We start from the raw sequence: 17,417 nt of genomic DNA, 5'->3' as shown, positions 1-17,417 counted from the left end.
CAGGGGGGAGCCAGGCCACCCACCCGGCAAAGGCAGGAAAAGGAAGAGGGGCATCCCCCTGCCATAGCATGGAGGGTTGCTGAAAAGTGAAAAACAATGCAAATGATAAACCTCCAAAGGGAGGTGACACGCATCCAGCATTCCCCCCCCTTCATGGCCAGCCTCTTTTTCCTGATTATTTGGGCAAATTATTTTGGGGAGGCTTAGCCTCCCCAAGCCTCTTATATGCGCTGCCCATAACTAGGGCATTTGAAAACGTGGTGAATTGAATGTTTTCTGAGCTATGCCACAGTGGAGCAGTATACAAACAAGCTACTTGTTTGCTGTTATTGGGAAGTGGAGGATATTTCCCCCTGTGCACCACAAAATTTGTTTGGCAACTTCTGGCAGGCACACTCCTGCTTCCATATGTCTCATCCAAAAACATGGAGAAATGTATCCACCATTCTCACATCATTACACTGAAATGTCAAGAGTCACCTCTATAAACAGGAAAGTACTTGGCATCATCCCTCAAAAATACACACCTAACTGAGGAGCCAAATGGGGCCAGCAGTCAGAAGGAAATTATAAATCTTTGTCAATGAGGCGACAGTGGTGTTCAGAGTACTGTGATATTTTCCATTTCCATTTATTATGCTTTATGGGTGTTACGAAGGTGGTGGGGTTCCCAAAGCTATTTGGGGCTCATCAGATGCCTAGCCCTTTATCATAGTTTAAGCATTTTGGAGATGTCAGGAGGAATTTTCTGTCTGACCTATACCTTATGTGATTGATTGTTCAGCTGTTGCTGAATCAGAACAGAAAGTGTTCAAAGTACTGTGATGGTTTTTGCACTGCACCAGCAGAATGCCCCATCATTCCTCCTTGGTTGCTCCAGTCACTCAATGTTCTCTTTACATGGCTAATGTGTTAAAAGCACAATTTATCCTTTTATTTGTAAAGACTTTAAAGTCACTTGATTTGGAAGCTTATATCTTCCATTACCACACACCCCAGGTATGAAAATGTATTAGTTCACAGGGGCAAGAGCAGCTGACGGCACCAGAGGGTTGTCATGAGGTATCAGAGGCAGACTCTGATGCTTAGGGGAGTGGCCGAAGTGTTTGCAATAAAACAGAACATTGATAATGTTTCTCTTGAAAATCCTGGCAACTTGGGGGCACAGAGCAGAAAGAGCCATATCTCAACTACTCCAACATATGTGTACGTTACTCCATTGTGGTTAAGCTGATGATTAAACAGAACTGAGTAACCATTGTCAACAAATATGAATGGGATTTTTACTTGGGAATATATTTCAAGAGTTAAGAAACCCTACTATATTTAAACCACTGGGAAGTTATTTGTCCTATGAGAATTTACATGGATATTTATTAATAAAATAATTGTTTTGCTTTTAATTGGCAAGTGACTGTGTAAGTAATCTTTAAAAAAAAATTTTTTTGGAGTTAATTCCAGAAGGGGTTCAGGCCATCTTTGGGATATAGTCCATCTCTGCCCAATACAGACTTCACTCTTTTTTAATCAAAAGTGCCTTCAAATTTTGACTTTAGGGTTTAAAGATTACAATCCTGTTTCAGTAATCCATGAGATTCAATATTTAGAGCCATATTCTGCCCTTGACTCATGCACAGAATTCCCATTGATTTTTTTTATTTGTATTAGCTTTGATCCCAGAGTATGTGCCTGACTGAAAATGACCAAGGTCAGAAGAACTTTAGTGAAAGCTGCTCACAGTATGTGACATTTGACCAATGTGAGCATTGCAACTCTTCTTGTTTTGGGTGACTCAACTAACTAAACAGCTAATAAAACAAATACTTACTGAGGTTTGTGTCCGGGTACCTTCTGTAATAATTACTGAATGACAGGGTTGGGCAGATGGAGTAGTAGGGGATTGGCCTGTACACTAAGATCAGGTTACATAAAAGGCAGCTACAGCAGGTTTGGGAATGTTAGTAGAATATATCCCTGGGGAACATTGCTCAGCGAGTTATTGGATTCTGGAGCCATGAGTGGGTGCCCATTTTGGGGGAACAAATATCAGTGAGTATATTTCTTTATTTACTGCATAATGTCAGTTAACAGGATAGATACAATGTGAATGTTAAGTTTAAAATTCAAAAGGAGGATATTAACTACCAAGATTTAAATAACTATATAGACAACACTGAATGAAGGAAGCTGGACTAAGAATTCTTTTGAGTATTGGCTATTGGGATATAGTAGATATGAAAGTACTTAGATACTATAGTGATGTGTATGCTATAAAGGTTGAAGATAGATACATGCGGTTTATTTTGCTTATCATATATGTTCGCGAAACTGAGCCACCGAAGCAGATCAATGCTTAAATTTTAGGCACAATTACTGCTCTGACATTTTTAGCTCTGTTATTTTATTTAGTAATTTTCTTTTATTCCTAGATTTAATTTTAATAAACTGTCTTTGGAGGATGAGGAAGGAGAAGACAAGTCACAAGAAGGGCTGAATAAAGCCAGCAAAGGTGGACTTATCTATTGCGACTATCTACATGTAAGTGTGAAGATTGGATTATGTTACTGCCCTGATGCCTGTTACAATTTGAGATGTTGACATATGGCACTTTCCTTTCCCTCCTTCTGCCAGCAAAGGCCAACAATCCAGGCAAGTCCTTCTGATCCCTGTTCCACTCCCAGCTCTCAGGATGTATCCACAGGCATCTATATCTCTTGTCCTTTGAGTTAAACAAACTCCCACCCCAGATTCCATGACAGCTCACATACCCGTTAATATTAATGGGATGCTTGATTATTTTTTAACTTGTTGAGAAAACAATTATTTTAGCCCTGCAGCTAAATTGTGAATGGAGAAGGGTTCAAGTAGAGAGTTACACTGAGATGCATATAACACATCACCTTGATAAATCACAGCAAAGCAGAAGATTCATTGTTTTGGCAGATGGTTACCCAGGGCAAACTTTCAGTATGCTCAGCAGGGGCTCTGCAGTTCTCATTAGCCATTGTGATTAAATCCCTGAGCAGTAATCTGAAAAAAAAAGGTTTGTGTTTGTAAAATGTTGTAAGTTTAGCTCATGGACCCAGTTCTTTCATCAGTTGCACTGATGTAAACTGAAATAAATTAAGTTACTCTAGACTTATACAGAATTTGTCCTAAAAATTATATAATTACATTTAAAAAAACAACCTTCATTAAAAGAACAATGTCAAGCACTCAGAATTTAGGAAATGCCATTAATATGATTCCCGGGCAACTTTGATTCAGCATGTTTGTGTGTCTGCATACAATACGGTCTTTAATAAGATGATCACCAGAGCATTTTTTTCTACAGGACTTCTGCCTCACTGAAAATTAATTTCATTCACATATGATTTATAGACTACATTAGCTATTTTCCTTTCCCATCCCTTCCTTATCTTCTTTAATAAAAAGCAAATGAAAAAGCTGTTCAAATGGCTTTCTGAACTATACTGCCTGAAAGAACGCATGAGTATCTAAAAGTCAATAGATGGCTAGATTTTGCCATTTTTCTTCATGTTAAAGATTAATAGATTTTAAGACCACAAGTACCCATTGTGATCATCCAATCTGGCCTCCTGCATAATACAGGCAATTTGCCTGAATTAATTCCTGCTTCAAGTTCAATAGTAGTTATTGAACTAGAGCATATCTTTTAGAAAAACAGCCTATCTTGATTTAAAAACTTCCAGTGATGAAGAATCCATCACAACCCTTGGTAATTTGTTCCAATGGTTAATTGTCCTCACTGTTGAAAAATTGTGCCTTATTTCTCATCTGAATTTGTTGAACTTTAACTTCCAACCATTAGATCTCATTATAGTTTTGTCTGCAGGACTAAAGAGCCCTCTATCAAATTTCTCTTCTCTATGTAGGTATTTAGAGTGTGATCAAATCACCCCTTAACATTCTCTTTGATAAACTAAATAGACTGAGCGTCTAGACTTCCAGTATCTCTCATAATTAGGGCCCTACCAAATTCATGGTCCATTTTGGTCAATTTCACAAGCATAGGATTTTAAAAATCATACATTTCATGATTTTAGCTATTTAAATCTGAAATTTCATGGATTTATAATTAAATATATGGAGATATACCTATCTCATAGAACTGGAAGGGACCCTGAAAGGTCATTGAATCCAGCCCCCTGCCTTCACTAGCAGGACCAAGTGCTGATTTTGCCCCAGATCCCTAAGTGGCCCCCTCAAGGATTGAGCTTACAATGCTGGGTTTAACAGGCCAATGCTCAAACCACTGATCTATCCCCCCCCCCCCCTTTGAGGCTTGACCCAAAAAGGAGTTGGGAGGGTCACAAGGTTATTGTACAGTTGGTTGCAATACTGCTACCCTTACTTCTGTGCTGTTTCTGGCAGTGACACTCTGCCTTCAGAGCTGGGCAGCTGGAGCGTGGCAGCTGCTGGCCAGGAACCCAGTTCTGAAGGCAGAGCCACTACCAGTAGCAGCACAGAAGTAAGGGTGGCATGATACGGTATTGCCAGCCTTGCTTCTGCGCTGCTGCTGGCAGAATGCTGTCTTAAGAGCTGGGTGCCTGGCTAATGGGCACTGCTCTCTGGCCACCCAGCTCTCAGATAGTGCAGAAATAAGGGTGGCAATACTGTGACCCTCCAAAATAACCTTGTGACCCCCCCCTTCTGCTGCCTTTTGGGTTAGGACCCCCAATTTGAGAAACGCTGGTCTCCCCCCGTGAAATCTGTATAGTATAGGATAAAGGCACATAAAAGACCAGATTTCACGGGAGGAGACCAGATTTTATGGTCCGTGACATGTTTTTCATGGCCATGAATTTGGGAAGGCCCTTCTCATAAGGTATGTTTTCCAAATAGTACCTTACTCTGCCAATAGCTCCACTGAGGGTGGGAGAATCATATTTCTTTCATCTACTCCCAGATATAAACAACAGAAAAAATCAATGGATTGGTTCACTATTAAAGTGCAGAATAAATAAAATGCAACTAAAAACCTGTGGGTTTTTTTTGTTTTTGTTTGTTTTTTGTAATATTCACATAAGTTCCCATCAGGAACATTTTGTTGAAAACCAACAGTGGAGTTTGAGATTATTACAAAAATTCTTTCTTTTAAAGCTGGACAAAATATTGAATGCTCAAGAGCTGCAGAGTGAAAAAAAAGGAAACAAGATCCATGATGAGCATCTTTTCATTGTGACCCATCAAGGTAAGCTACAGGACAGAAAAAGGTTGTTGTTTGGTGCAATCACACCATTTGTTTGTTTGGTGCTAAAACATGCACAGAAATTGTTTTGATTTTGGATATAGTTATAAATTCCTACACGAATACCAGCTTTCTCTTCCATTTCCATGCCAATACAGTATTTGTGTGTGTGTGTGAGTCCATAATCCATACCTGAAGAGTTTTAGTAGAGAATGAGAATACCCCTCAACATAATTAATTATACATAAGAATGGAGATGGCTTAGTGACCTAAGTCTCAGGTTTAGAACACCTAGACTCCTCAGAACTGTAGCTTCAATTGTGGTGGAGCAGATTCAGCCATCTAAAATAGTAAAATGAGTACTATGTTGTTTACTGTGTTTGGGTCTTTTTTAGAAGACATCCTAAAACTGAGGTTCTGTCTTAGCTGTTTGGACATTACACATCTCATGGTGCTTTGTGTAAGAGGACTGGTTTGTCTTGGTAGCCTGGCCAGGTTTTCCCCTCTGCCCAACTGTTGTTAATATGGTATATGCCACCCTAGAGTTCTAAAAGTGAATATACTGTAATTAGTTCTGTTAACAGTCTCAGGTGCTAAATTAGTCCATGCAACAATGGTCTGAAGAAGGGAGAGATTCTTTAAACAGCAGGTACATTTGTAAATCAGTATTTCTTACACCCCAATCACATGGAAATAGAACATTAATTTTAAATTAAGGTTTAACAATAAATTTGAAAATTAACCTCCTAATCTACTTGCCTAACTTCTTTCTACATACCAGCAATGGCAATGAAATTAACACTAACAATGCCTTTTTTATTGTAGCTTATGAACTTTGGTTTAAGCAGATTCTGTGGGAACTGGACTCAGTTCGGGTGATCTTTCAGAATGGCCGTGTAAGTTATATACAAATATTTATTGTATGAAAACCCAAGCCTCTTTCTGAAAGTTTGATTTTTACCAAATCAACACATACCCCAAAAATTAGATTTAAGGCTGAAATTCAGCTCTTTAGTGATACCACTTTGCCATTATGATAGTCCACATATTTTGATCTGTAAAATCATGCACTGTTCTGAGGACTGTATCCTCTAAAGTAATTGACCCACACAGATCACTCTTCAGGAGCAATCACTTTGGCCAAACTACTCAAGAGCTCTGATGATGGTTATCTGTGTGGGTTGCAAATACTAACCTAGAATTATTTTACTGCCAAAAAAGCATGGCTAAGAGAAAAATTATAAATAATATACTAGAGGACTTTTTCCTGTTTTATATACCAGCAATTTTATACAATTCAATGTCCCATAGGCCATCTATCTGCCTATATTTTTTTAAAATAGCAAAATTATTTAAAATTATTATTTGTATGTTGAAAGTGTCCCTTACCTCTGAAATTTCTGGTCCAGAAAATATTATGCAAAATATTTAATGTTTTTTTTATCCATCAGTATATAAATTGCTGGTAAATAAAATAGGAAAAAAATCTCTAGTATTTGGATGTGATTTGATGAAACTGGTGAGGGGAATTATCAAATCAACAGCAGATGGTTATATGATGAAACCTGAAAAAAAAAAGTGAATATTTTGAGCATTTATTAACACTGCCCCAAAGTGAAATTCTTTATACACTTATGAATTGTAATGACAAACTCTTGAGTTTCCTCTGATGCATTGTCAATCAGAGATGGCTGCTGTATGGGACTTTAATAATAAACTGATAGTTGTAAATGAAAATCCAGCACTTGTGGATATTATAAAGACACGTAGCATTGTTTGGAAGTAGACCTTGTAGTAAAATGTGGGGAAAAAGATGCAAAAAGTTTCATGAAAAATTAGCCCCCCCCCCTTTTTTTTTTCTGAAATGTAATATGTTGATTATTTTTTGTTGAAATCTGAAATTCAGAAAATTTTAACCATCTCTAAAATGGAATATGTTTCTCCATGAAAGTAATATTTTGTTGAAATTTAATTTAAAATGTTGTTGAAAAATTGAAATTCAGAAACCAGTGGGAGGATTATGAAAAAGATTAAAATGTAGCATTTTCATCCCTCGTTTGGTATTTCTTGGTTATACTCATTGACTGCCTTAGCAATCTCAAGTGGAAGCCTGACCCCATTGGAGGCAATGGCCGTGTTGACACAAAGTTGACTTGGGAACTGCTCTGCAGTTCCTTCCCCACTCACTTCTCCTATTTCTTCCTTTATCCCCTCTTCTGTTTGCTAGCAAGCATCTTCTCAGCTGTGCCACACCACTTTCTTAGCCACGTTACCTCTCCTGTTTCCTCTGGCCTGCTTCTCCATTGTCTCTAATTGAATTACACTGTGAATGACTTTGGCCTAGACTTTCAGTTTTCAGAGTAGTAGCCGTGTTAGTCTGTATCAGCAAAAAAACGACACCTTATAGATTAACAAATTTATTTGGGCATAAGCTTTTGAGGGCTAAAACCCACTTTATCAGATGCATGGAGTGGAAAATACAGTAGGAAGATATATATAGCAGTACATGAAAAGATGGGGGTTGTCTTACCCAGTGGGGAGTTGAGACAAATCAATTAAAGTGGGCTAGTATCAACAGGATGAAAAATCACTTTTGTAGTGGTAATCAGGGTGGCTCATTTCAAACAGTTAATAAGAAGGTGCGAGTAACAGTAGGAGCAAATTAGCATGGGGAAATTAGTTTTATTTTTTAGTTCTTGTAGTGACTCATCCATTCCCAGTCTTTATTCGGGCCTAATTTGATGGTGTCCAGTTTGCAAATTAATTCCAATTCTGCCATTTCTCATTGGAGTCTGTTTTTTGAAGGGTATTTTTTTTAAATTGCCATTTTTAAGTCTGTTGTTGAGTGTCCAGGGAGGTTGAAGCATTCTCCTACTGTTTCTTGAATGTATAATTCTTGACATCTGATTTGTGTACTGCTATATATATCTTACTACTGTATTTTCCACTCCATGAATCTGATGAAGTGGGTTTTAGCCCATGAAAGCTTATGCCCAAGTAAAATTGTTAGTCTATAAGGTGTCACAACTCTTTCAGTAACTTTTTGAGTTAAAAACATGGGAAAAATAACTCCTTTATAACTGACCCAGTTAGAATGAGTAAGCAGCCAGAGCAAAAAGCCCTCACAGTTGATCTTTTGTGTATATATAAAGCCTAAAACGTATGATTTTAGTTATATGCGTGAGTCTACATTAAATACAAACTTTGCTATTGATTTTTACACGGAATACACTGAGACACTGCAGTGATGGGTGAATAACATCCTAAAAGAGATTGATGGGTAGAACACACAGGTATAAATGGCTTATCAGATCAACATTCTCAATCTGGTCATAAATATTTCTTTTCTAATAAGGTGAGAGATGAGAGAAACATGCTCAAGGTTGTTGCTCGAATGCACAGAATTTCAATGATCCTTAAATTACTTGTGGAGCAATTTTCGGTTCTAGAAACTATGACTGCATTGGACTTCTTTGATTTCAGGTAAATATTTATTATTTATTGATTAGCATCAATGCTTATGTAACTGTCCTCACTAGAGCTAACAGTGCGGTTTGAATCCAGGACTTTCAGAACTGAAAGACTGAGCCTCTACCACTCAGCTGAAGAACTAAATCAATTAGGTCAGCACCAGGGCTGAGTCCAGCGTTTTTGCCACCCCAAACGGCGAAAAAAAGAAAAGAAAAAAAAAAAAAAAGCTGCGATCAGCGGCACTTCGGCGGCAGCTCTACCGCCGCTGCTTCATTCTTCTTTGGTGGCAATTTGGCAGCAGGTCCTTCCATCCGAGAGGGACTGAGGGACCCGCGGCCGAATTCCTGCCGAAGAGCCGAACGTGCCGCCCCTCTCCGTTGGCCACCCTAAGCACCTGCTTGCTGCGCTGGTGCCTGGAGCCGTCCCTGGTCAGCACAATGAGTGTGTATTTCGAAGAGAAGCAGCTGTATTAATAAAAGATAAAGATCAATAATGGTCTCTAACTTGATTGCAAATCCAATGTATTCTGAGGTTTTTAAACAGATGTTTGTCTTAATTATTTGTATCTGACTTTGCTAGCTGAGATCACCATTACAAAACTAAAATAACAGTATGTAAATAATCAAAATGTCCTGTCATTTGCTAATGCCAAGTTAAGACTTAGCAATTTCCTTACACTATTCACAGCCACATGTTCTCTGCAACATTTTATGTCAATTCATAAACTTGTGTGGGTGAGAGAAACCCATGTTCCACATCTAGAGCATGAGCTAGATGTTTTAACCCACTGGTTCTGGGGCTTCACACATCTAAACTTCAAAAGGTTTGCAGTGGTCCTGGATCACTGAAATATAATGTTTCCAAAGTCTGTGGGAAGCAGCATGTTGCGGCCAGCTTTTTGCCACTGACCCTCCATCTCTCTTCACTTCCCCATTTCCCTACCAGGAATTTCTCCTCTCCATCTACCGATAGAAGCAGACAGTATTGCCTGGAAGCTTGTATAGCTCTTTCTGGCTGCTGGCCTGGCTTCTGGGATCCATCTGCCTGTCTTGCTTCCAGGGAAGAACTCCTAATTTCACACCCAAGCTCCACTATTGCTCCATGCACCCCCATTTCTAACTTTCCTGTGGTTTCCACTTGGGTCACATGTGGTCATGTCATCCAGCTCCCATCCCTTCATGAATCTTTTTGGAAACCTACATATTTGCCTTCTAATTCTCCACTTTTTATTACCACTTCATAATACCCCAGAAAACATCACTCATGGTCCTTAAAGGTTGCCATAATCCTTTTCTCCCATTTTTAAATTAAAAAAAAAAAAAAAAAAAAACACAGGGAGAGAGAAAATAAGTGGATTAACCTTCTATTTTGAGAGATCCTCAAATGCAATTTTCAGAAATGTATTATTGTATAATAGGCAATTATACAACCAAGTCAATGACTTTCAATTCCATTATTATAACCACAGTATCCCTTATTTTTGAACCACTAAATTTGCCAGGAAATGGGAATCCTGGCTATCCTTATTAATTAGTTCTTCCAACTTGCCAACATGGTTTAATTTTACATCGATCCCACATAATAAAAAACTAGCCATGGTGACACCAACACCTTATCTTTTTGTCCAGAAAAAAAACCAGACAAAACATTGTTCTGATCTATGGAATAATTTAAACACCAATGAACATATTATAGTTTATTTTAATTTTAATGACTCAAGACACCTTTCTTAATACCTGTTTGGCTATGTATGTTTAGAAATAAATTAATATTCATATTAAATTTCCTTCTGAACATGTTTTTTTTTTAAATATTGATTTCAATATATTTGTTGTTATTTACTTAAAAATAAAGAAATCAGATTTTCATTGTGATATCTGGGTTGCAACAAAGGAAATGTCAATGTTGCGGTATATCAGAGCGTCTATTTGATATGCTTTTAATGTTAGAAATGTCTATATAGTTTTTTTTAGTTATGGATAGGAAAACCACAAAATACCCTTATTTTTGAAATAATATGTCATTACTCTATCTTTTTCCATACCCAAAGAGATTACTTAAGCCCAGCATCTGGTTTTCAGAGCCTGCAGTTTCGCCTGTTAGAGAATAAGATTGGTGTCCCACAGAGCCTGAGAGTCCCTTATAACAGAAGGCATTACCGTGATAACTTCAAGGGACATGAGAATGAACTGCTGCTTAAATCAGAGCAGGAGCCAACACTTCTGCAATTAGTGGAGGTAAGTGTTTAAGTCTAGACCTGCCCTATTTTAAAGTAGTATTCTTACCCTATTTTTGGAAGGAGAAATTGATTTGAGCAAGAAATTCCCAGTTTCTCAAAGGTATTTAGGCATTTTATTGAAATCAATGGGAGTGAGATGCCTAAACACTTTTTTGGGCTGAAGTGACTTGTCCGGGTCTACAGAGGGAGTCAATGTTAGATGGGATTAGAAGTGCGGAGTTTGTCTTCCAACTCTGGGATAATTTAAGAGTAACTCATGATCTGTATCACCTATTTGCTTTATGTTATTTTATTTTTAAGGCATGGCTGGAAAGAACACCAGGACTAGAACCAGAAGGATTTAATTTCTGGGGAAAATTTGAAGTGAATGTGTTAAAAAGTCTAGAAGAGGAACTGGCAATGGTTCAGGTAAATTATGTATCCTTAGTCTATCAATAAGCAGAAGATATGTGATAAAAGAAAATCCTGCCATTTTAGTTAACATTTTAACCCAATCACTGTTCCTTTCCCTTGGTTCATTCAGTCTTAAACAAACTTTGTTTTTAAGGAGCAATGGAACTATGCATTTGTTTCGGGCATATATGGGCCAGTTTATAATTTGACTTCTAAAACATGTGCTATTTGAGTGATTTTTTGATTGCAAAAAACAGGGTTGAAATCCTGACTCCAGTGAAATCAATAAGAGTTGTGCCATTGACCTCACTGGGGCCAGAATTTCACCCCAGGCACTTGAGTCTGAAGATCAAAGTGCAGCTCTTCTAAGAACAAGCCCATGGGAATCCGTATGGAAGGAAATGTTTGCATACACCATTGTGAGGTGGAACTGTGCTGTTTCACATAGCTTTACTAAATGGTACATATGGGTTTGACAAGAAGGGATTTCCACATACTGATATTGAACTTATTGAACTATATATGAATATTAGCATGAGAAGAATGTTTTGCTTTTAAAAACAAATAATTTAGTTGCTCAAGAGGACAAAAAATATCTAGATGTGAATGATTATGTATCTAACAAAATTCTCTCGTGAGTTTTGAGAATTCATTTTTGGAAATGAATTTCTTTAGGTCAAATCACATTTTTAATGAAAAAAATAATTCTGTATACAAAATCCAGGAAATTTTGACCAGCTCTAAGATTGTCTTTCTAAATGTTGGGTTTCTTTTTCTTTCTTCATTCAAATGAAGAAACTATAAAATCAGACTTCAAAGAACTTAAGGACAGATTTAAAAAAAAAAAGAATTATGTAATTGTGTTCCCATCTTGTGCATGCATTGATCTCAACTAGGTATGAAAACTGGCTAACTGATGTGGTGATTTAGGTACATTTGTGCATGCACTGGTTGTAATAATTGTGTTTTGCATAGGCAGTGGTATATCTAACTTGTTTGAAAACCTGGTCCTTACTCAAAATGTGTAAATTCATAGAGATATGATGCTGAAAATTGCAACTGTATAATAAATAATTCAAAAACTGTAGGCCTCTTCTAAAAACAATTATTTTGTTTTATATTTTAAAGGCCAAACAAGAGTCAGAGGAAAAAGAGGACCTACTGGCTGAACTTCAAAAACAAAAAGAGATTCTTATTTCATTATTTGATGAAAAACGCCATGAACATCTTCTTAGTAAAGGTAGGTTATGTTCTCATCTGGAAAAAGATAATTTGATAACAGTAACTGGACCTCTTGTGAAAAGAAGTTTAAAAATACAAGGAAGAAAGTTATCTTAGAAAGTTACGTGTGATTTGCTTTTTTTAAATCTTGAGTTTTATGATTTGGCAATTTTCCAGGTAATGGTGGAATTCTGTATACAGCTACTTTTGAAGCAACTCTGATAGCTAAACACTATAATGTATACTTTTTTCCTACCATATATTTTTGTATACTATAGTGGACTCTGGACATTTGCAGGAAAATTAACGCAAAAACTAATAACATCTGTAATTTTGCAGGAGAAAGAAGACTCTCTTATAAAGCATTGAAAGGAGCTTTAATGATCTACTTCTACAGGTACAGTAAGGTGATATTTCTGCAAGATTTAGTGGGAATGGTGACAAAAGGAAGAAGTCAAGGGTAGATGATGTATTATACACCACAAATTGTGTATGTACACAATTTGCGATTTGTTGAAAAGCTATTCTAAATCATATACTGTACTTTAGCAGGGTCCTTAAATTCTCCTAAGGCCAAATTGCTATAAACATGGAACACAATGCAACTCACATTTTAGGAGGGTGAAAGCACCTATTAGAATACTGATTTTTGTATTTGTATTGGTAGAAGAAATTTGGGGGCGGTGGGGAAATTACCAAAGTCAGTGCTATGCACACTTGAAGTGGTACTTTGACAAACATGGCACAATAAGAAAATATCAGTAAGGTAATAAGAACTTTCTTTGTGTCTTGTATTTCATTTTTCAAGAGAGGAGCCTCGCTTTCAGGTTCCTTTTCAGCTTCTTTCTTCTCTCATGGATATTGATATACTCATGACCAAATGGAGATGTAAGTTTCCCCTTCTTTATCGTGGTAGTATCTCTTTTAGGTACAAGATTGTTTTTCCCTTTATTACTATAGTTGTAACCAAGGTGTGTTCAATTAGAATTCAGAAGACCTCCTCCCCTTCTTATTCTAAGGACAACTGCTTTTGCTTTGATCTAGAGGGCAGGTGTGACACTTCCTTAGCTGTTGATGCATATACATGGAACAGCTATTGCCTTCCTTTTGAAGCTAAACCTATCACCTCCATGATGTGCCTAAAATTGGGGCAACATCTTTTTATCTAAGAGAACTACTGTATATTTCCCAGTTTCTCCCCTCCCCTCATGACTCTTCTCTACCCAAACATTCTTTGCACTCTCTTACCCCCTGTCTACATAACAGGGTGAAACATGTTGCAATCTATGGGATGACAGTTAACAGTACTCCTTACTCAATATGCAACATGCTGAAGAGTGATAAAGTCTCCCTGATGACCTAGTGGGTCACTCTCTCTATGACCTTTATCTCTGATGTCCCAGGAAAATGGTCATAAGCATTCCCCTGAACCTCAGTACCTCACATGAAACTGTGATACAATACAACTTCTATCTGGCCAGCTTTAATTGGAATTTCAGTGGTCAACACCATTATAACCAAACCCTTGTTTGTATCCTAAAGCAGCAACTTAATATAAAAAGTAAGTTATAAGTGCCAAATTCTATTGATTTCTGTTGCTTAGACAACCATGTCTGCCTGGTGCACAGAATGCTTGGCAGCAAGGCTGGCACTGGAGGATCATCAGGCTATCAGTATTTGCGCTCAACAGTGAGGTAAGCATGAAGAAAAAATATTTAAACTTCACAATATTATTCTTTACCACTCCTTAATCTGCATACAGTACATTACATTAATATGAATAATACTTTTCATTTCATCAGATCCATGTAAAAAGTATTTTAGTATTAGTGAAAGATTCCAGAAAAAAAAAAGAGTATAGGCCCAAACATATTGCTTATTTTCAATTAGTATTACATAACCAGTGTCTACCGACACTTTGAACATTGGCGTCTTTATATAAATAGTACCTACACCTTGACAGTTGAGTTTTGTGCCTGGAGAGCAAAATGCAAAAAACACTTTATATTGTTTGAAGCATACATGAAAACATCTCTTCCTCGAGCTGGAATCTTTTTGTTTTGTTTTTTTGGTAGAAGGTATTATGCAACTATTAGTTTCAAACACTCTGTTGCTTTTGGCAACAGCTCTCATATTGATTTAGCTCACTCCTCTGAAATGATGTTTGAGATAGTAATTGTCTGTAATTTTCATCAAACAGTCAAAGTAGAAATGCACCAGGTTTGGGGTTTTAGTACAAATGTAACTTGGGCTAGGGTTACAAAAGGCTCTTAGGCTTTCCAGTGAACCTAAACTTCAAGCCTAAATCAGCTAATGACTGTGAGTAGAAGCCATGAAAAAACATGGTTTTGACATGAAGGCAGTTTTGGTTGAGTTTCACTTTGTGGCTCATTTAAGAATGAAAAATCATGGAGATTGAAACCACATGAATCCAAATCAACTTTGTGTCATTCAGCTCTAGTCTGAACTGCCACACTTGGTGGAAAAAATCTGAAGTCATAACTAGTGGATGTTTTCCATTAGAAGATCATGGGGGTTAGCTTGTGTAGTATATCATTCAAACACATTGGGAGTCCCCAGGACCCTTTGTAATGTAATTTGATAGATCTGAACCAAGATTAGGCTTTGTAGAGCCAATTATGGCCTCTCTAGGCTACCATATTAAAGTTAATGCATCTGATTTTATTTTTTCAGTGACAGATACAAGGTGTTCGTAGATTTGTTCAACCTCTCAACATTTTTGGTGCCGAGACACTGGATACCAAAGATGAACCCAACTATTCATAAATTCCTTTACACAGCAGAATATTGTGACAGCTCCTACTTTAGTAGTGATGATTCAGATTAAAGAACCCTTCCATGGTGATCCATTTTAAAGAACTTTGAACTGTCATATGAACTGGTTTTGACCTTTTGTGAGGTCCCTTAAATTTATTAAATGTTACAAAGCATGTATATATATTTATGCACGCCAGGCTGTAAGATTTAAAGCATGTGATGAAATTTTGGACACATTAAAAATACTATGATTTAGAGTTGATACTAACTACTACATTTGCATATTGAGGTATTTTTAAAACATTACAGAAATAAAAAGGCAGAGTTTGCTAAAGGAAACAATATACAGAGATATTAATGACATTTAGCAATACTGGATCAGTTGGATTTCTGTGGTTAATGCTAGGGATTCATTTTGCTCAGTATCTTTACAGAAATATTTCTGTTACCAAAAATCACATAGGATTTCTAAAATTTCTTTGGATTATTTAAACTAAATTTACTCTTCCATATTTATGCTTATTTTTGCATTTCTGGCAGCTCGGACAATGAAAGTGGACTAATCAGTTTTACTTTTGTTTAGTCAATTTTCAGGTTTTCACACAGTAGCAAATGCTTGAGGATGATTATTATTTACTTTTAAAATATGTCCCTGTTGGGCATTTTTATTGTACTGAGATTTTTATACAGCTACATTTTAGAAAGTCTAAATATTGAGCTAAATTGGACCTGACAGTGTTCCTAAATAATTTATATGAAAAGAGAAAAATCTCGATTCTTATGTCATAATAAAAGTGTAATAACTATAAAACAGTAACAAAATAAATATCTGATATTCTGTTAAATACTTGTTATATACTTTATCTTTGTCTCATACTTCATTTTTTCACTTCAAATAAATGGCTGTTAAAAACGTAAAACTCTTTATTTCTTATTATTAATTCTTTTTATTTTAAAAGGAATTTAGTTGTATAAAATAGTTCCAGAATGAAGGCATTAGAAAGAGAAGTCCTTTTTATTTATCCAAAGTACTGGTATAGTAAGGATAGCAGTAATACAAAGTTCCATCGTACCATTCTGCTAATTTGCCTCAAATCAGGACTAAAACACATTACCTTATAGAGCGTGGAGACAGTAGGTATTTCTGTCTATTAAATCTTTGTATTTGAACACTACAGCCTGTTGAGATTGAGTCACAAATTATCAGGTGAAGTTTTTAATACTCTTCATGCTTGTTCACTGGGAAATAGACTATCAATAGCAGTCAGATGGCAACAACTTTTAAACATAAGACCCAAACACAAAAAAATTCATTATTGCTCTTATCGAACCTCAGATGGAACCTGTACTGATGCTATTCTTCCAATAAGTAATAAATGCTACTGCTTAATTGTTCTCACCAGTCTTTTTCATATCCAAGGAAAACTTCTCTTACAGCAAATGGGCTTCATTAGAAAGCACAATAAATCCTGCATCTTGGCAGGGGGTTAGACTAGATGACCCTTGCGGTCCCTTCTAACCTCTGGTTCTATAATTCTATGAAACAATAGAAAAGTGTTCCAAATGGAGGCATTGTACTCCGCCTCCTTTGTGTTTTAGTTTCTAAAGTCTGCCTTTCAGAAACTGGATGCTATAGTAACTGCCTGTAGTTAGAACCCTTTTTAGTATCTCCACTGAGTGGCCTTACCTCACTGGTGTACAAAAGTGAAGTTGCAACCTCCCTCTTAATAGCCTAGACACATGTATTGCTACTAACTCAATTTTGCTAGCAGAACAAGTTACCAGCAAGACAACTTAAAGTAACACTACTTTTGCACTTAGGAATTTTCCCTCCTATATTTTGATAATCCAAGATCTGATTAATAGATTCATAGATTCCAAGGCCACAATCGACCATTATGATCATCTAGTCTTACCTCCTGAATAACACAGGCCACAGAAAAGCATCCAATATTGATTTTAAAATGGTCAGAGAGATAATCTACCATGACCCTTGGTAAGTAGTTCTAATGAATACTTACTCATTGATACAAAATTATGCCTTATTTCCTGTCAGAATTTGCCTAGCTTCAACGTCTAGCCATTGGATCATGCGATACCTTT

General features: G+C 36.8%; 1 protein-coding gene across 1 annotated transcript; it reads left to right on the top strand.

The window, feature by feature from the left end:
• Positions 1–1,946: 1,946 nt before the first annotated feature.
• TDO2 (tryptophan 2,3-dioxygenase) lies at positions 1,947–16,204 on the top strand. The gene is made up of 12 exons (XM_054030464.1): positions 1,947–2,049; positions 2,430–2,538; positions 5,125–5,215; positions 6,038–6,108; positions 8,568–8,695; positions 10,734–10,920; positions 11,223–11,330; positions 12,444–12,555; positions 12,876–12,933; positions 13,345–13,424; positions 14,140–14,230; positions 15,231–16,204. Exons 1-12 carry the CDS (start codon positions 2,015–2,017, stop codon positions 15,382–15,384), a joined length of 1,224 nt encoding a protein of 407 aa, XP_053886439.1. The 5' UTR covers positions 1,947–2,014; the 3' UTR covers positions 15,385–16,204.
• Positions 16,205–17,417: the final 1,213 nt, after the last annotated feature.

Source organism: Malaclemys terrapin, chromosome 5 (assembly GCF_027887155.1).
Source record: "Malaclemys terrapin pileata isolate rMalTer1 chromosome 5, rMalTer1.hap1, whole genome shotgun sequence".
NCBI lineage: Eukaryota > Metazoa > Chordata > Testudines > Emydidae > Malaclemys > Malaclemys terrapin.
The sequence above is the reverse complement of the archived record's forward strand: the minus strand, read 5'-3'. Positions and strand labels throughout refer to the sequence as shown.